The sequence below is a fragment of the Lissotriton helveticus genome, chromosome 5_1 (genome assembly GCF_964261635.1).
Source record: "Lissotriton helveticus chromosome 5_1, aLisHel1.1, whole genome shotgun sequence".
NCBI classification, from domain to species: domain Eukaryota; kingdom Metazoa; phylum Chordata; class Amphibia; order Caudata; family Salamandridae; genus Lissotriton; species Lissotriton helveticus.
In genome coordinates, this window is record NC_136065.1 from 23,537,060 (window position 1) to 23,557,369 (window position 20,310).

Consider the following 20,310-nt stretch of genomic DNA (forward strand, 5'->3'; position numbering starts at 1 on the left):
CCTTCTCTTCCAGGGGATACTCATCAATACTCGTAAGCACTGAATAGAATAGCAATCCCATACCCACTTTCCTGCGGACAAGCAACAGTATAAACCCAGCACAAATAACGTTTCAAGGATGACCAAACAAACTTCTTAACGAGGCAGGCCCAAACTGGTCATCCGCCTGTGTGTCAAAGTCTAAACAGTAATGGTGAGTAAAAGTGTGCACTGATTGCCATGTGGTTGCTTTACAAATCTCTGCAATAGGTACATTCCTAAGAAGAGCTGTGGTCGATGCTTTCCCCCTAGTAGAATTGGCCTTTGGTTTACCCGGGAGAGCTCTGTGAGCTAGTTGATAGGACAATGATAGGCAGGTATGAGATAGACCCTTTGGAAGCTGCAGAACCTGTGTTTATGGAACCGTAATTTATAAACAGACGATCTGACTTTCTCAGGGTCTTTATTTTGTCTAAATAGAATTTCAGAACCCTCTTGAGGCCAAGAGAATGAAGGGACCTTTCTGGAGGATTTAATGGATTGGGAAAGAATGTGGGGCGTGTGATTGCCTGATTAATATGAAAATCCGAGACCACTTTAGGTAAGAAACTCAGATGTGTCCTTAAAACAATGTAGGACTCTTAACTACACCACGCCTGGATCTCACTCACTCTGCGAGCTGAGGTGATAACCACTAGAAAAGCGGCCTTCCATGTCAGTCAGCTCGTCAGTTATTACGTACTTATGACTTTGATGAGTATACCCCTGGAAGAGAACTAGGATTACAGGTAAGTAACTTATCCTTACCAAACGTAAGTGATGCTTTAATTTTATTTCACGAAATTGCAACAAAAATATTCCACATTTTTTGCAATATTTAGTTAGAGATGGAGTATGTATTTAGAAAAGCCTGGTTTCTAACCTGTTAGAAAATGGTTTTATATCACATTAAAGTGTTTCAGGGTCGATGCACACAAGCACGAATATTCTAAAGTTTATAACTTGCTCTACAATAACAGGTCAATCATTATAATAAAGTAGCTTTTTAATTGTGTATATATAAATATCTCAATTTCTTCCAGGGTGGATGCCGCTCATCTGGTGGTGTATCACCTCAGTATCTGCTGCAAGAAAAAGTACTTTGATTTTGAAAGGGAAATTCTTGCATTTGCCAATGAGAACTGGGAGAACCTGCTGCTGGGTGAGGTAAAGTATAGGCTTGTGCTCTAGACTGGATATGAACAATGAGGAAGGGGCTTGGATCACCAAGAGCACCGCTGGTGGGAGAGGTGCTGCAGGGGTGTAAGTGACAAATGAAAGTATAGGGCAAGGAGTGGGTAAATTGGAAATGTAGCCAAAGGTAGAAGGATCGAGTTTTGATAGTACCAGTCAAGAGTGTAAAAAGGAGTAGGGCTGTCCAATAGAGCTGCGGTTCCATGTGTTCAAGTGAGGGCATAAGGGTAAGGTACGTACCTGCAGTCAATTCATAAATGTTTTAATAAATGACTAGTTCTGAAATCCGAGAAAAGGTGGGTATACCTCAGAGAAGTTGAAACAGCACCAAAGAAGTGCTGCTCCATTGTTGTCGGCCCATATAATCAATATGCTTCTGACACCCATGATGGAGAACTGGGATTACAGTTGTGTCACATTTTCTTGCTGTTAATCTAAACTTTTTAAATCGAAACAGCGTGTCTCTCGCCCAGAATCAGTCTCCCACAATCACACTCTGCGTCATGTACGCCCCACTATCCACCACACACCCTCAAAATATCAAACACTCAGTCCATATCATGTTCATCTCCGCACGCTCCACAGTACTCAATGCTCCAGATATCACAAAACTCATAACTTATCGATACCTTATTTATCCAATATTGGGGTATCTTTCATAGATTCACATGCCTGAATCATTCCCCGTCGGCGCGGCGGGAGTCCCACGGTAATAAAATATACAAAAGCAGTGCCTTAGAATAAATTTGTAGTAGGCTTACAAGACTATAGGCCCCAAAAAGGCCCAAAACTTAGCAGCCTATCTACCTCATTATATGAAAAGAACTGAAAGTAGTTCCAACCAATCAGCTGTTCGCACCCTCTAGAACCTTCCCAGCAGAGGCAGTTCTCCTCAGATTTTTACCGCACGTCGTGTGGAAGGGAGTCTCCCTGAGTGCCTACTCAGTTTTTCTACTTTTCTCTTCAGGATGTCTGAAAAGAAAGCCCTTTTCAAGGCCTGCAGGACCGGAGATAAAAAGAGGGTCCATGTAGAGGACCAGCATAAAGACTGCATCTACTGCCTGCATCCCAATCACATTGTGAAGGATTGTAGGATTTGTCGCACCTTCCCTGCCAAAACCATCAGGGACAGGGAAGCGAGGGTTCTTCTATGGCTCAAATCATCTTCTACAGATGATGAGGACAGAGCTTCTACTTCCAGCAAAAGAGCCAGATCCAGGGACAGCTCTTCTCCTGAGAGGAAGAAACATCACAAATCCTCTCATAGAGCGTCAGAACCCACAAGGAGGTCATCCTCTTCTCCGCTTGAATCTCCATCTTCGCCGCCTTCAGGATCGTCAGCGTCTAAAACTGTGAGTAAAGCCCAGGCAAAAACTGTTGTACTGGTGTCTTCTCACACAGTCTCTGTGACTTCTACCACCTCAAGCTCTTCTGCTACGGTGTCTACTTCTGCTATTACTACACCTATTGTGTCAGCCAAGGTTTCTTCAAAGACATCTTCTGGGGCTAAGGACATTTCTTTAACCAAATCATCGTTGACGACCTTAGCAGCAACGACAGTTCCATAGTCAGCGAAGACATCGTCGATGAAAGCCCCCTCGACGTCATCGCCGACGAAGAGCCCGTCGACGACCGCATCATTAAAAAAGAACCCGTCGATGACTGTCCCGTCGACGACAGCATCGTCGACGACAGCCTCGTCGACGGCGAAGAATCCATCGACGACGGCGCCGTTAACTGCAACCCCGACGACGATAGCTCCGGAGACGAAGAAGGCCACATCAGAATTTCGAATAAAATGTCAAGAGGAGGATGAAGAAGAGGATATTCAGGAGCATTTCTATCAGGAGGGTTTGTCTACACCTTTCTATAGACAACCATATAGGGCTCCATGTTTGGAGGAGACCAGTCATCTCCCTTCTTCTTTGATCCAGGACTTGCAGGCCTTGTTGGCAGACTATTGCCAGAGGTTCCCGCCTACACCGTCCGCTCCAGACGTAACTTCTGTACCGGCGGATGTACCTATGCCTCCACCACCGCAGGTTCCAGTGTCGCTTAGACACACTGTAGACCCCAGGCCACAAGGGGATCAGGATACTTCCTCTTCGGATGAAGATTGAAGAGAAGAAGGCGAGCTGCCTAATGACAACGCGCCTGCAGATCCGTGGGATGATTACGTAATCCCCATGCCTTCGCCTCCTTTGCTGCATCCCTCTGATTCTACACCTGAGGACATTGGCGGCTTTCACAATATTATGCAAAGGGCTGCTACAAGATTTGAACTTCCAGTTACAGTCGGACTGCTTTTTGCACGACTTTAAAGAAGGGTATAGGAGAATCACCAGAGCTATACCTATCATAGATTTTATTTGGAAGGAAGGTCTTAAGATTATGAAGACGCCGGCTTCTATTCCTGCAGTCCTTCCTCGTATTGAAAAGAAGTATAGAGCACCGCCGGACACTCCATCTTGTCTGGTGGGCCACCCACGTCCGGACTCTGTAATCTCGCAAGCTGCTCAGCAGAGGTCCAAAAATCTATCCACTCCAATCTCAACTCCACCAGATAAAGAGGGCAGAAGATTGGACTTCATAGGAAAAAAGTTCTCTACCAATGCTGCATCATCCATCAAGGCAGCAAATTCTCTGGCAATTTTGGCATGTTATGACCGCCAGATGTGGTCAGAGTTTTCGGAATTTCTGGAGCTGATACCTGAAGATCGTCAGCAGGAAGCACGAAGGATAGTGCTTGAAGGGGAGAGGGCGGCATCAGAGATAATAGACTGCGCCCTAGACATCGCAAATACTAACTTTTGACAGTTAGCGGGTGCTGTGGTTCTGACGCCAGGGTTGGCTCAGAGCAACCTCCTTCAGACCGGAGGTGCAGACAAAGATCCTTGACATGGTTTACGATGGGGACTCGCTCTTCGATAAACACATAGATGACGCCCTACTTGCCATCAAAACGGATACCGACACCGCAAAATCACGTGGTACCGTGCAATATAAGAGAGGCTCTTTTAGAGAAGCACATGGTTGTGGTTTTTCTTCTAGGGGAAATTACCACAATCAGCAAAACAGCCAATACCACTCATAGTACAAACAGCCGTATTACCAATCTTCATACAGGCAATCTACTTCCAGCAATTTCTCTCGTCAGGGCGGAAGACGAAGATCGAATAATCAAGGCCGAGATTCTAACAAACATCAATGAGCTCTGCCAGACTCCAGTCCAACATTCTCCCCTCCCTGTGGGCGCGAAGATCTCTGTTTTTTCCCGACAATGGCAGAACATCACAACGGATCAGTGGGTCCTCGACCTGGTGGAAAAAGGACACACTCTGGAGTTCTTAAAGAAACCACCTAACCCCGCCCAAGGCCCCCCCCCCCCCCTCGTCTTCACTTACTTGTCTAAGAAGCCTTAAACATCCTTCGCAAGAATGCAATAGAGAAGGTTCCAATCTCGCAAAAAGGAAAAGGATTCTACTCTCGCTTCTTCCTCGTAAAGAAAAAGTCAGGAGAGTGGCGCCCGATTCTGGATTTGCGCAGACTCAACAAATTCTTGAAGAAACAGAGTTTTCGCATGGTGACGTTGGCAGATGTGCTCAACTGTCTCAAAGAAGGGGATTTTATGGCTTCTCTGGACTTGGAAGACGCTTATTTCCACATCCCTATACACCCCAAACATCGCACTTTCAATTCAAGGTGTACCCGTCCGGGCTGAAATCAGCACGAAGAATATTTACAAAATGTCTAGCTCCAGTTTCTGCAGAACTGAGGTATCAGGGAATACAAGTCTTCCCATACCTCGACGACTGGCTGCTCAAAGGACCATCAAAACAGGCTACAAATCAAGCTCTCAAAAGTTGCCTACGTCTATTCTCAAATCTAGGGCTCACACTCAATGCAAAGAAATCGCAGTTACAACCCCTCCAAGTGTTGACCTTTCTGGGTGCTTCACTGGACACCCAACAGTGCAAGGCGTTCTTGTCTCAGGAACGGCAGGACAGACTTCAAAGACTGGCAAAACTAATCTCAACAATAAAGTCACGTTCTGTCCGAACATTTGCGCCTCTTCTGGGGATGTGTTCTTCTTTGCAAGACTCAGGATGAGGCCACTGCAAGAAGAGTTGCACCGGCAATGGCAGCAAATCGGAGGGTCTTTCGACGATTACATAAAAGTGACCTTCAGAATGAGGCATGCTCTCCAATGGTGGACAAAAAGAAGCAACCTTTCACTGGGCCTCACGTTCCTTCCAACACTTACGCAATTTATCCTGACTACGGAAGCATCTATGGAAGGATGGGGAGGTTATCTCCAGAACCTTCAAATTCAAGGCCGATGGTCTCACCAATATCGGCAGAAACACATCAACAGCCTCGAATTAAGAGCCATCTTCCTTTCTCTGCAAGCATTCCTTCCGAGAATTGCGAACTCCGCGGTGCTGGTGTGTACGGACAATACCACCAGCATGTTTTACATCAACAAGCAAGGGGGGACGAGATCTCTCTCCCTAACGCAGGAAGCTCAAGAGATGTGGGAGTGGGCTATACGGCATGGCATAACCCTCAGAGCGGAACATGTCAAGGGGGTTCAAAACTCTCTAGGCGACAACCTCAGCAGATCTCTCGCAGGTTGCCACGAATGGGAGCTGGAACAAGATCAAATGAACAGGATAGTTCGAATATGGGGCACGCCAACTCTAGATCTGTTTGCGACGCAACAGAACAGCAAATGCCTTTATTACGCCAGCAGATTTCCGCAACGGGGATTAAGAGGGAATGCCCTGTCCATGCGATGATCAGGAATCTATGCATACGCTTTCCCCCCGATACCGTTAATACCGAGGATTCTGCAGAAAATGAAGAGGGAGCATTTCACTCTTCTCCTCATTGCTCCTCGCTGGCCGAGGCAGTACTTAGTCCAAGAGCTGCTCCTGCTGTCTCAGCGGCCTCCAATTCGTCTCAAACCGACACTTTCAATGTTGACAAGAGAAAGAGGTCAGATTCTACACCCGGATCCACAATCGCTTCACTTGCACGCCTGGCTCCTGACTGTGAGAAGTTGGCCTGATATATGATGCTCACTAGTTCCAGTGATCACCTTGTATCAGTCCAAACAACCCTTATGGTGATTGGTTGTAAAGTCAACCTTATAGACCAGCTATCCTAATGGTAGCATGGACAAAGCAGTCTTAGGCTAAACTCTTTTGACATGTGAAGCCAGCTGTTTTACCACAATATAACCCCTTGAATACCAGATGAAAGGACACCACACAGGTTGTTATGAAAATAAACAGTATATTTATTAATAACAACACCTCTGAACTCTTTATGAGGTCAGAGGGCTAAGCACATGACAATCTCTTAGGAAAAATACGATAAGTTGAACAAATTTACAATGGTGCCCTAGGGGCACGACAAACCATATTCTAAGTAAGTGGAATGTGAAAGTCAATAGAAGGAATGGAGCTGTCCAGAGGCTGTAGGATCGATGGGACCACGCTACACTAACACTAGGTAAGTAATAGGAGGCCCACGGAACGCGTGTGCAGAGTGTGAACTCACACGCGAGGTGCATAACAACGTCTATGGACAGTACAGTTCAAGTTAAAGGTGAGTACGGACAATCCTGACTAGTTAGGACAACAACGACTGTGGAACTGGACACTAGGACAGTTAAACTACCCTTGAGCACCGAAATGCTCTCGTTACCTCACCCACGGGCTGCGGGTGCATAGGTGTCAAAGTGCGTCGGGTTCTCGCGTTGAAGGATATGGAGCCTGAAAGAAAAGATGCTGCAGGCGACCAGGAGGAAGATGTCCGGTGCAATACAAGGGTGGATTGGTGAAGAAGGAGACCTGAAAGCAGAGGGGACAATGTTCACAGTCACTAGCCAGTGACTGGAGTGGAACCAGGAAGGAACCAGATGTCGACGTCGCGATCAGGTGAAGAGTGGACGCTCGACTCTGCAGCCACGTGGACCAGGAGGTGTCTTCGACGACCAGGATGGAGGCACGAGCTGTCCCACGCAGGCTCTCGCTGTCGGCGGTGTTGGATCCGGAATCGGCGTCAACAGGCCTTGGCAAAGGCAACCCACGCGGTGAGTGAATAAAGCGTCTGGTGCGGACTAGGAGAGTCCGGGGTGCCCCTCTTTTGGAAGGGAGCAAGGGCCAGTCTGGAGCAACCAGACCAGCAGCAAAGATTCAAAGGTTCGTCGTCTAGGAGGCCACTAGCCAGCCGGCAAGTGACCAGACAACGCGTCGAGCAGCAAACAAGCAGAAGGGCTCCACGCAGATCTCGTGGATGCTGGAGGGCCGATCTTCGGTGCAGGGGCTGCTCGGGGCTGGGGCTTCTCAGTCCCCAAAGCACTTGGTCGAGTTTACCTCGGGAGTCGTGCTGGAAGCGAAGTGCAGTTTCCTCCAAGATGGCCGGTCCCACATGTCTCGTCGCACCCACGGGTCTCAGCTTTGCTGTAGATGTAGGTAGAGGTCGGAGAGGTCTGGGAATCCGGGTCTCGTCGGGCTCTGAAGGCTGGATCCTCGAGGGAAGACGACAAAGGGAAGCCGCTGGACGCTTGATGGTGCCTGCAGTTGCAGGGTGGACACTCCTTGCCCACAAGGGAGATTCTTCAGTCTTCTGTGGAGCAGAACGTCGAAGGCCAGAGTTTCTTTTTGTTGAATAGTCCAGGATAATCTAATTTGGAATGGGACCAGCTCCTACCTTTATTCTCCTAAAGGGGGCTGCACTACTGACTAGGTCCCTCCCCTGGGTGAGACCAGGAAGGGGGGTGGTTACACCCCCTATCCTTTGTCCGGTTTCCCGCCAGAGCTGGGGCAGGGATGCCCCAGCAACTGGTTTGAACCGGTGTATGCACAGGACACCTTGTGTGCCCCGGGCATGTCTCATTTCTTTCAGGCCTCCCTACCTCAATACACAAAATCCTGTCTGGGGTGGTGCTAGCACCTCCCAAGGCAGGAAACCCTTTGTCCAAGCCACCCTCGCTGGAAGGACTCCCAGCAGCAGGAAGTCAGACTTGTGTCTGTGGTGGCAGCATCCATTTTGTGATGCCAAAGCTCGAGTTGACTTTAACCGGGGTTCTCAGTTACATACATGTCGTGTCCCTCTAGAAGGGTGGAATGCTACCCCCGTCGCCAGAATTGGCGAGGGGGTAGTATTCCAAATCGTATGACACCTTACTCGACTTGTTTTGATAATGTTATTCCAGAGTTAGCATTTAACCGCGAGGATTATAATGCACTTAAGAGTATATGGTATAGCGTTATCATGGAACAGCTATAAGGACTTGGTTCCGCAAGCTGCAAACGGGCTCAGCTCATGCCAGAGCACCATCTCACATAATTCCAAGCACTCTGCCTTCAGGATTGATAAGGCCTTCCATAGGAGTGACTGATAGGAATATATGTGTCCATTTTAGGTTTAGATATAGGTAACTATATCTAAAGCAAAGGGTGATTACACCACCTTGCCCCAGCTGTCGTGCAGCCAGTTGTGTCTGTTTAGATGGCCAGCCAGGGGTGGCATAATACATGCTTCAGCCCCTGGTAGGCCCTGGGTACACCTATGCCCTGGATACCTAAGGTATACTGTACAGGGACTGATAAGGTGGCCCAGTACCAATTGGTAAATGCACCTAAGGTACATGGTTGTCAATTTAGAGAGAGAACAGCTAGGCTGTGGGTCTGATTAGCAGGCCCACAGCCAGGGAAAGTCGTAAACCAGTGAAGCAAAAAGCAAAAATCTGGGGTGACCATAGGATTGCAGACCCCACTCTCCTACATACCCCCCCCCCCAACTTAGGGACATTAAACTAACCTTGACCAGGTGAGTCTTCCTGTTCTAAGTGGAAATACCTGGAGAGACCATCTGCATTGCCATGGTCAGTCCCTGGTCTGTGCTCCACTGTAAAGTCCATCCCCTGTAGGGAAATGGACCACCTAAGAAGTTTGGGGTTTTTACCCTTCATCTGATTTAGCCATAAGAGGGGCTTATGGTCGGTCTGAATCTTGAAGTGAGTTCCAAACAAGTAGGGCCTCAACTTCTTCAGGGCCCAAACCACAGCAAAGGCCTCCCTCTCTATAGCTGACCAACGTTTCTCTCTAGGGGTCAGCCTTCTGCTTATAAAAGCAATGGGCTGGTCATGACCATCAATATTCAGTTGAGATAGAACAGCTCCCACACCCAACTCAGATGCATCTGTTTAGACAATGAAGGTTTTGGAGCAGTCAGGACTCTTGAGAATAGGTGCAGTACACATGGCCTGCTTTAGGTCATCAAATGCCTTTTGACAGCTAACTGTCCACTGAACTTTCTTTGGCATTTTCTTGCTTGTCAGGTCATTAAGTGGTGTCACAATGGATCCATAATTTTTGACAAACTTCCTATAGTAACCAGACAGGCCCAAGAAAGCTCTGACCTGTGTCTGGGTGGTTGGAGGAGCCCAGTCCTTTATGGCCTGTATCTTGCTCTCCAATGGTTGAACCTGGCCTCCACCCACAAGGTGGCCCAGGTACACAACCTGACTCTGCCCTATCTGGCACTTAGTGGCCTTGATAGTGAGGCCTGCCTTTTGCAGGGCCTCCAAAACTTTCCTCAGGTGGATCAGGTGATCCTCCCAGGTGGAGCTAAAGACAGCAATATCATCTAGATATGCTGCACAAAAGTCATCCAACCCAGTGAGAACTTGGTTCACCAACCTTTGAAAAGTGGCAGGTGCATTTTTCAAACCAAAGGGCATCACCACAAATTGGTAATGACCTCCTGGGGTAGAAAATGCTGTCTTGGCCTTGGCATCCTCAGCTAACCTGATTTGCCAATAACCAGCTGTTAGGTCAAATGTACTTAAGAAAGTTGCAGAAGCCAACTTATCTATCAGTTCATCTGCCCTAGGTATTGGGTGGGCATCTGTCTTAGTGACAGCATTGAGACCCCTGTAGTCTACACAAAACCTCATTTTTTTTTTTTTAAATAATTTTTATTGTAGACATATCTGTACAGGCCAATAAACGAATAGCAGTAGCAACTTAAATGTCAGCAGATATACAGTACATTTCGTCAATCATTACACAGCCTTCCGGCCCACAACCCGGGGGTTGGGCGGCGGTAAAGTATCTGCACTTCCATGCCTGACGTTCCGTAGAGAGGAGTGGTTAGTGTCCGGATTAAGTGTATGCCTACTTTTATTATCCTACCAAACTACACGCTGAACCCCAACTCCCCCCCTAAACACCCCCCCCCCTCTCACCCCGACCCGCACACCATCCCCCGCCTAAGGCTTCGTTAATACTAACCCTGGGATGCTAGCCTCATGTTCCCCGTATCCCTGCCGTTCCTGGGGCCTCAACTCTCTCCCTCCGTGCCCTCTCCTCTGGGAGGTACCTCCTGTGCGTCAGCCTCGCTGTCCCTGAGCGCCTGCACCATTACTTCCCATGCTGTCGCGGTGTCAGCTGCTGTCTGGCTAGGGGTCCTGCGCGCTACCTGGTATCTATGCGTGCTGTCCGCCGAGGCCCATTTCAGAAACTCCTGCCGCCACCTCCGTGGAGTAGGCCCCAGCCGCGCCTTCCAATTCCTGGTAATCTCTCTCTTCGCTATCATCAGCCCCATGTCGATGAACCCACTCGTGAGCTTATTTTTGGGAGTGTGGGGGAACCAGTGCAACAGGCATTCGGCCGGACCATACTCTAGCGATCGTTCCGTCACCTCATTCAGTACTTCCCCCACTTCTTGCCAAAAGTCCTGCAGGAGCGGGCACGCCCATAGCATGTGTACTAACTCAGCTCCCTCTTCCGGGCACCGGGGGCAGGCTGCTGTGTCGTCTCCAAAATACCGCCTTATTCTACCTGGCGTCATATACGCCCTGTGCAACACATAGTAGTGTATCAGCTGGAACCTGGCGTTCCTTGTGCTGTTTCGAGCCCTGCGGACAAGTTGTGCCCAGGTCGTGTCCGGAATGTCCTTGTGCAGATCCGCCTCCCATTTAGCTTTCAGGGACGCGAGAGGAGGGATATTCTCCCTAACCATTCGGTTATACAGGCATGTAACTGCCTTAACCGTGCCCGCCGCCATCATGGCGTATTGGCAAGCCGCTGCCGTCTCGGGCTCCCCAAGGCCCGTGCCCCAGTGGGCATGCATCGCCCGGGTTACCGCTGCGTGCAGCAGGAATCCCCCTCTCGAAATATCGAAGCGGTCTGATAGCTCCCGGAACGGGAGCAGTGTTCCACTCTCAAAGAGGTCCCCAACCACCTGAATTCCCGCCTCTTCCCACTCCTGCAGACTCGACCAATCGCCGCCATGTGGCAGTGCCGTCAGCATGGCCAGTGGAATCTCAGGCGCGTAGGGATGTCTGGAGCCCGCCCTCTTCTGGGTCCGATTCCAGCATTGCCGGTATGTGCGCTGTTCCAGCGATAGGTCCCGACTGTCCAACCGCTGCTGGAGGGTTATGAACGCCAGGACGTGCCTGGGCGTTCCCCGCAAGTTTGCATCCTCTGGGCCTCGGAATACCCTCGCAACCTCCTGCGTGAATATCTGCAATTGGGCCGCTAGGTAATAGAGCTCGAAGTCCGGCACCGCCAGCCCCCCCTCATCCTTCGGGCGAGAGAGCGTGGCTAGCGCTACTCTGCATCGTCCCGCTCCCCAGATGAACGATGTGATCTGAGATTTGAGGAGCTTGAAAAAGGAACCAGGTATCCAAATTGGGAGCGTCCGGAAATAGTACAGTAATCTCGGCAGGGCCACCATCTTTAGCAGGGAAATCCGGCCCGCTACTGATAGCGGCAATGTGGACCAGAAGGACATACAGCCCTTCAGTCCGCGCACGCACCGCCCCAGGTTGCCCTCGAGTAAGTCTTCCGGCTTGTGGTAGATATGGACCCCCAGGTATTTCATGCAGGTAGGGTTCCAGGTCGCCTCCGACTGGTGCTGCGGCTGGGCAGTGCCCTCCAGCAGCGGGAACAAGCTTGTCTTGGGCCAATTGACCCGCAAGCCCGACATCTCCCCGAATCTCTCAAGTAGAGCTTCCGCCTTCCTCAGGTCCTCACCTCCGTCGCGGAGGAATAGCAATAAGTCGTCAGCATACAGCGAAATGAAATGATGTCCGTCACGGGTCTGTACTCCGTGGATGTGCCGCCCCGTCCTGGCCGCGGCCGCCAGCGGTTCAATGGCCAGTGCAAAAAGGAGCGGTGACAGGGAGCAGCCCTGTCGAGTGCCCCGCTCCACCGGGTATCGTAGGGATACCGCCGGGCCCACTCTCACTCTCGCAATCGCTTCCGCGTAAAGGACCTTAGTCCAGTGGATATAGCCAGTCCCCAGGCCGAAGCGCTCCATGACAGCGTAGAGGTAGTCCCACTCGAGGCTGTCAAAGGCCTTTTCAATATCAACTGACAGGACCAACTCCGTCCCTGTCCTCTCGGTGAGCCCGTCCATGATGCGGATGAGCCGTCTGATATTAGCCGTGGTGTTGCGGGTCGGTATAAAACCGTTTTGGTCGTCATGCACCAGCCCCGTCATGTGCGGTAGGAGTCTCGCCGCCAAAATGGAGCTCAGGATTTTATAATCTGCGGTTAGCATAGATAGGGGCCTATATGACGTGGGGTCAGTGCTCTCCCTGCCGGGTTTCAGCAGTGGGACCACCAGCGCCTCCCTCATCGATTGCGGTAGTCGACCCGTTGCCTTTGCCTCCCTGTAAATAGTCTGGAGACGGGGGGCCAATACGTCCAGGTTTTTGGCGTAAAACTCTATGGGGAGTCCGTCTATCCCCGGCGATTTGTTCCTCGCCATCCGCCTCACCGCCAGTCGTATCTCACCCGCGGCAATGTCCGTCCCCAAGTCCTTAGCCTGCTCCGCCTCTAACTGACCTAGGGGCAAGTCAGCCAGGAAGGGACCCACCAGTTCCGCCCTGCCTCCCGGGTCACTCTTGTACAGGCCCTCATAGTATTGCTGGAACACGTTGACTATGCCCAGTTGCGTCTGTTGTACCACTCCCGACGCATCCCGCAGCTGGAGTATGGGAGCGCATCTTCTGGTGGGGTTCGACAGCCACGCCAGGAGGGTGCCCACCTTATCGCCTTCTACATGGGAGCGTAGCACGTACCGCTTGTGATCAAAAGCTCGAAGCCTTTCCACCTCAACGGCTACCGCCTCCTTGGCCGAGCATAGGGAGTCCTGGAGTTCCGGCCTCCCAGGCCTCTTCCGCTCCGTCTCCCTCAGGTCCTCGTCTGCCTTCGCCAGATCCCCCAGCAGTACCTTCCGTACGCCCACATAGTCTCGGATGCAGATGCCCCTTACCACTACCTTAAAGGCATCCCACTCCATCGCCCTTGAGGTGGCCGTCCCTGCGTTCTCCGCAAAATACGAGGTCACGCCCCCCGCAAGGGCCTCCCCGAAGAGGGGGTCCTCCAGTGTCTCAGGCCTCAGTTTCCAGAGCGGAACCCTGGGCTTCCCCATAACCCACGCCAGCCGGACCAAGAGCGGGTTATGGTCTGAGATTGTCCTCGATAAGTATTCCGAGCTGGTGACGCACGGCTGCACCTCCCGGGAGCAAAGTATGGCGTCTAGTCGGACGTGCAGGTCATGGAGCCCTGAGAAAAACGAGTAATCCCGATCAGTCGGGTGTTGCCTTCTCCAGACGTCTACGAGTCCCCAGTTCTCCTGCCAGTCCCTCCTTCCCTTAGAGAGTCTGTGTACCGGGGAGTCACGAAGGGGGGGGTGAGACCTGTCCAGCAGGGGGTCGGCAATGGAGTTAAAGTCCCCCCCCAGCAGGACCGGGCCCGCAAGGGGGTGGGCCAGCGTCCCCGACAGTGCAGCTAGGAAAGCCAATTGGTCCGTGTTCGGGGCATAGATGCTAGCTAACACTATATCTCTACCTTCTAGTTTCCCCTCCACTACCACATATCTCCCTTCCTGGTCAATCCAATGCCGTGAAAGTTGGAAAGGCGTGCCTGCCCTAATCCATATGAGCACCCCTCTCGCATAAGCTGAATAGTTGGTGTGGTAGACCTGGGCCCCGCCATCTCCTTTGTAAGGCCTCCCCCTCCCGTTGTGTGAGGTGCGTCTCCTGCAGCAGCGCAATGTGTACCCCCCTCCGTACCAAGAAGGCATGCACTTTATGTCTGCGTTGCATAGTGTGAAGGCCCCGGACATTCCAGGTCATACAAGTCAAAACATTTGCATTAGCCATTATCCCAGTGATCCGGTCGAAACCCTCCTCCCAAGTCCAGCCCTTTGGCGGTGATGGTGCCCCCTGTGTGAAAAAACAAACCTCCCCAACAGCCCTGTCAATGGCGTACCCAGGGTCAACAGTGTCAAAAATACAAACCAACAATCCCCAACTGTGGAGCCCCCCCCCCTCCCCCAGAACAGGCCCCAATATCGAAATACCAGTCCCCATCCAAACTCCCGTACCTGATGACCCAGGTCTCAACTACACAGCCGCAGCTGTGGGTGCCTTAAGGGCCTACGGAGTGTGGCCTTGTCCAAAGGGAGGCCGCGCCGCCCAACCCCGTCCCTCCCCCCAGTTCCTCATGGATCAACTGCCCCGTGTCCCGCCGTGCACCCCGGCCCCCACTGTGTGCGAGGGCAGCTACCCCTTCTCCCGTACATCCCCAACATTACCCGATCAGCATCGACAGTAGTTCATATATTGTGGACCTCATCAGCCGTTTGCGGTGTCACCAGCGGTCCCTCTATGCGATGTAGTCCCGACGAGTCCGATTCCGAACCAGAGGCCGAAACATGAGTGTCCGAGTCTGGGGCCCCTCTGGACTCGGAGCCTTCTGCCCGGCCGAGCTTCCCCACCTCCAACAGCGCCGCCTTCCTCTCCGCCTCCGTTTGTGAGGCCGTCGGGCCCTGCTGCCCCTGGCCCCTTTTCCAGAGTCTTCTCGATTTTCGCTGCCGCTTGGGCGAGCGCTCCCGCTCTTTCTCCCGCTCCTCTCTCACTCTGGCTCCATCAGTTCCAGCCTTGTACGTCTCCCACCAGTCCCAAGCGTCCGCCGATGTCGTGAAGAAAATCGCCCTGTCGTCCACTACCACCCATAGTCTGGTTGGGAAGAGCAAGGAGTAGGGGATGCCTTCGGTCCGCAATTCCCTCTTGATCGCGAGGAAGGAGGCACGCTGTTTCTGCGTTCCAAAGGTGAAATCCGGAAAGAGCGTGACTCTACTGTTTGCAATCTGGAAGGGGCCATCCTCCCGGGCCCTACGCAGGAGCAGATCTCTGTCCTTGTGGTGTAGCAGCTTGGCTATGATCGGTCTGGGTGGGAGTCCAGGGTTGGGTGGTCCTGAGGGGACTCTATGGGCCCGCTCCAGAGTGAAGAATGGCGATAGTCCTTCTGGCGCCACCGCCGTCTTCAGCCATTCCTCCATGTAGGCAATCATGTCTCCTGCCCCCTCCGTCTCCGGCACACCTACGACCCGAATGTTGCTGCGTCGGTTTCTATTTTCGGCATCCTCCGCCCGTCTCTCTAGGGTGCTTATGCGGTCCAGGGCCTCCGTCAGCTTACTCTCCATCGCCTTGTGAGCTGGCGCCATGTCCCCGATCGCCACCTCAGCCTCCTTAACTCTGTCTTTCAGTTTATCATGGTCAGCCCGGAGTAGGCCCAGCCCCGACGCCACCTGCGCTATGTCGTTATGGAGTGCATCCCTGGTGGCCGTTATGGCGTCCAGTATTCGGTCCTGCAGCCGCTGCAGGTCCGTCTGTTCCGCAGGGCCCCCTTCCCCTGCCTTTGACGCTGCCGCCTCCTCCGCCTTTGCCCTCGGCTTTCCCATCGTGGCCGGCCCGCTGCTCCCGTTCACCCCGACTGCCCACTGGCTCCGGCGTCGTGTATCGCCCCTGTGCTCCTCGGGGCTACGTTGGGCGGCCACTGCGCCCCGGGAAGGGCGACTCAGTACGTACGTTTGTCGCTGCGTCCAGCCCCCAGGTGCTGTGGGGTAGCGTGCACTTCGTCACCGAGGCGGCGTGACAGGCCGTAGGTCAGGGGCCCTTATACCGCCCGTTGCAGCCTCCGTGGGATCTCCCAGCGCCTCCACAAGACGCGTGTGTTACTGCCGTGGGGGAGGGGGGGGGCCCAGAATGCGCTGCAGCGCTCGCCGTCTCCCCCAGTTCCCCTGCTCCCCAGGAGGTCCTCACTTGCTTACCGGGCCGGCCGATGCCTAAATCTGGGTCGGTCCGCCGGACCTCTGCAGTACGGGGCCACCAGGAGGCCACGCCCACTTCGCTCTCCACCGGTGGCGCCGCCCGCCGTGGCCGGTCGCCGAGGAACAATCCTTTCCGTGCGGGGCACGGCACCTCCAGCTATCGCGCCCTCACCCTGCACGCCGGCAGTGCGAAGCTCAGCGACCCTCCGCTCTCCAGGGTTTCGCTGCGGCCGCCATCTTGCTCGGCGCCAGTCCCTCAGCCGCTCTAGAGGCCGCCGCGATCGGCGGTCGTTCCCAGGTCCGCGGAGTCGCCGGCTGCCCAAATCACGCCCAGGCGGTCACCGCCGGGCCACCATCCGGCACCGGGGCACACGTGGGCTCTACGGGCTCTGTATCAGGATGCTTGCGGGGGAAGAGGCGCGGAGCTCCGGGCTCACGCCGCCATTCCCTTCGGCGCTCAAGCCACGCCCCTACACAAAACCTCATCTCTCTCTTACCATCCTGGGTGTGAGGTTTAGGCACTAGAACTACAGGACTAGCCCAAGGGCTCTCTGAGGGTTCAATGACTCCCAACTCCAACATCTTTTGTACTTCTTTCTTTATGCAGTCCCTGACGTGGTCAGGTTGCCTGTAGATTTTACTCTTTATAGGCAGACTGTCTCCAGTGTCCACCTCATGTGTTCACCAGTTTGTCTGACTGGGGGTCGAGAAAACATTTGTCTAAAGGATTGAAGGACCTGCTTACAATCCTTTTGTTGATGCTCAGAGAGGCTGTCAGAAAAGACTACACCATCTACGGACCCATCATCAGGGTTCTGAGTGAGCAGGTCTGGGAGAGGGTCACTCTCTTCCTCCTGCCCCTCATCTGTGGCCATGAGCAAGCCCATGTCCTCCCTGTCAACAAATGCTTTGAGCCTATTCACATGAAGTACTCTGTGAGGGCTCCTGGGAGTTCCCATGTCCACCAAGTAGGTGACTTCTCCCTTTTGTTCAATGATGGTATGGGGTCCAGACCATTTGTCCTGGAGAGCTGCTGGGGCCACTGGCTCCAACACCCACACCTTCTGTCCTGCATGATAAACAGTTAGGACAGCCTTTTGGTCATGCCAAGCGTTTTGAAGTTCTTGGCTGGCCTCAAGGTTTTTAGATGCCTTCTCCATGTATTCTGCCATCCTGGAGCGGAGACCAAGTACATAGTCCACTATGTCAAGCTTAGGCTTTTTGAGAGGTAACTCCCACCCTTCCTTCACAAGACATAGGGGTCCTCTTACAGGATGTCCAAACAAAAGCTCAAAAGGGCTGTAACCAACCCCCCTTCTGTGGGACCTCTCTGTAAGCAAACAGAAGGCAGGGTAAAAGGATGTCCCATCTTCGCCTAAGCTTTTCAGGTAACCCTTTTATCATCCCTTTGAGGGTCTTGTTGAATCTCTCAACAAGCCCATTGCACTGTGGGTGATAGGGTGTGGTAAATTTGTAATTTACACCACACTCCTTCCACATTGCAGTCACGTATCCTGACATGAAGTTTGCACCTCTGTCAGAGACAACCTCCTTAGGAAACCCCATTCTGGAGAAAACTCCAAGCAGGGCCCTGGCCACAACAGGAGCTGTAGTGGTCCTAAGGGGAATAGCTTCTGGATACCTGGTGGCATGATCCACTACCACCAGTATAAATCTGTGCCCAGATGCTGTTGGGGGGTCCATTGGTCCAACAATGTCAATCCCCACTCTTTCAAAGGGAACCCCCACCACAGGTAGTGGTATAAGGGGGGCCTTTGTGGTGCCACCTGATTTGCCACTGGCTTGGCAGGTGACACATGAGCGACAAAACTCTTTAGTGTCCTCAGACATATGAGGCCAGTGAAAGTGTGGGGCAAGCCTGTCCCAAGTCTTGTTCTGGCCTAAGTGACCTGCAAGGGGAATCTCATGGGCTAAGGTGAGAAGGAAACCTCTAAGAGACAAGGGGATGACCAGCCTCCTGGTAGCACCAGGTTTGGGGTCTCTTGCCTCAGAGTATAGGAGTCCATCATCCCAATATACCTTATGGGCACCTGTAGCATTCCCTGCAGCCTCAGCAGCAGCCTGCTGTCTGAGGGGTTCAAGAGAGGAACAGTCTAATTGGGCCTGCCTCAAGTCTGCCCTGGAAGGTCCCCCTGTCCCAAGAAACTCAACCTGTTCAGGTTCAAGCTCTTCTAGGACAGTTCCTTCTGGGGTCTTGGGGTCAGCCTCCTGAGAGGGCTGATCCTCAACCTGAGGCAGGGGGGAAGGCTCAGCTTTACCCCTACTGCTCTTTCTCTTGGTTAGTGTCTGGTCCATTCTTCCAGGATCCAGCACTAGTTCAGCTGGGCATTTCTTGGCCTGTGACCTGGTCACAGCAAGGACATGTGAGGAGAGACCTAGCATTTCTACATGAGTCCTGTACTCCACATCTGACCACAGTGAGGATTCCAAATCATTGCCCAAAAGACAATCTACTGGGAGGTCTGAACTAACTACAACCCTTTTGAGGCCAGTTACCCCTCCCCAGGAGAAATTAACAACTGCCATACTGTGATTGGTAGTGACATATCTAGCATTGGTCACTAGGTAGTCTGAACCTAGCATGATCTGGTCAGGGTCCACAAATGTTGGTGTCACCATAGTGACACTGGCACATGTGTCCCTGTAGGCCTGAGCCATCTTTCCATTGATTAAAGGCGTTTGCCTGTATTTGCCCAGAGTACTAGGACTTACAGTAGGGGTCATATCCATGTCCCCAGTACAAGCAAGAACTGCCTGAGTAGGAATTCTAACTAAGTAAGAACCCACCTCAGTTCCCAGGGTTAACCCAACTATAGCCTTGGGAGGTACACTACCACTACTAACTGTACTAGGGGGTGCAGGTGTCTTAGGGACAGTAGTGGTAGGAGTTTGGCCTTTCTTGGTGCACTCACTAAACCAGTGAGTCTTACTTTTACAGTATTGGCACCATGGTTTCTTAGGACCATCATTCTTCTTCTTTTGGGAAGTTTGGGACCCACCCTCCTTAGGTTGTTGGGGCCATGTTGAAGACTTCTGGTCATTTTGCTTATTCTCATTACCCTTCTGGTCTGCTTTCTTCTGGACACCACCCTGGTTCTGGTTCTGCTGCTTGACCCTTGTCCTGACCCATCTGTCTGCCTTCTTTCCCAATTCTTGGGGAGAGATCAGATCTGAGTCAATCAAGTGCTGATGCAACAACTGGTTCTGACAATTATTTAAGATTTGCTCTCTCATAATTAGATTATACAATCCTGTGTAATCAGTAACTTTACTTCCCAGTAACCAGCCCTCCAGAGCCTTAGTGGCACAATCAACAAAGTCAGTCCAATCTTGAGCCTGAGTTTTCTGGGTATCCCTGAACATCAACCTGTACTGTTCAGTGGTTAAGCCAAACCCATCAATCAGTGCAAGTTTCAAGACTTGGTAATCATTAGCATCCTCATCTCTAACAGTGAGGAGCTTGTCTCTACCTTTACCTTCAAAGGAGAGCCACAATATAGCTGCCCACTGACTTTGGGGTACCTGCTGTACTTTGCAGGCTCTCTCCAAAGCAGTCATCCACTTGTGGATATCATCCCCTGTCTTATAGGGGGGCACTACTTTGCTCAGGTGTCTATTATCAAAACTCCTGTCTTTATCCTTAGGGATATTGCTGCCACCACTGGGGACTACCCCACTTAATTGTTGCTCTCTAGCAAAGGCAAGCTTCTCTTTGGCAAGGGCAAGTTCTTCCCTCTGGATCCTCAGATTAGCCTGTTTCATCCTTGCTTCGTGCTCTCTCCTCTGAGGGGAAGTCATTCTCCTCTGGGGAGAAGTCATTCTCCTCTGAGCAGAGGCATGAGAGTGCACAGATCTATTGGAGTCCCTAGAATGAGATCTATCTCTCCTAGCTCCAAAGTTAGGCCTGCTTAGGGTCTGTACTGGGGGTCCCCC

General features: G+C 52.0%; 1 protein-coding gene across 5 annotated transcripts in view; it reads left to right on the forward strand.

Annotated features, from left to right (window-relative positions):
• Nucleotides 1-20,310, forward strand: part of PHF1 (PHD finger protein 1) — an 836,267-nt gene that overhangs the window by 441,789 nt on the left and 374,168 nt on the right. For all 5 annotated transcript variants that reach the window (XR_013594654.1, XR_013594655.1, XM_078641645.1 and 2 more), the window contains one exon: nt 1,062-1,185. Coding sequence is in view for 3 of the 5 variants with exons in the window: in XM_078641645.1 (XP_078497771.1) it covers nt 1,062-1,185 (124 nt within the window). In the remaining 2 variants the exon portion in view is untranslated. The remainder of the gene's footprint in view (nt 1-1,061; nt 1,186-20,310) is intronic.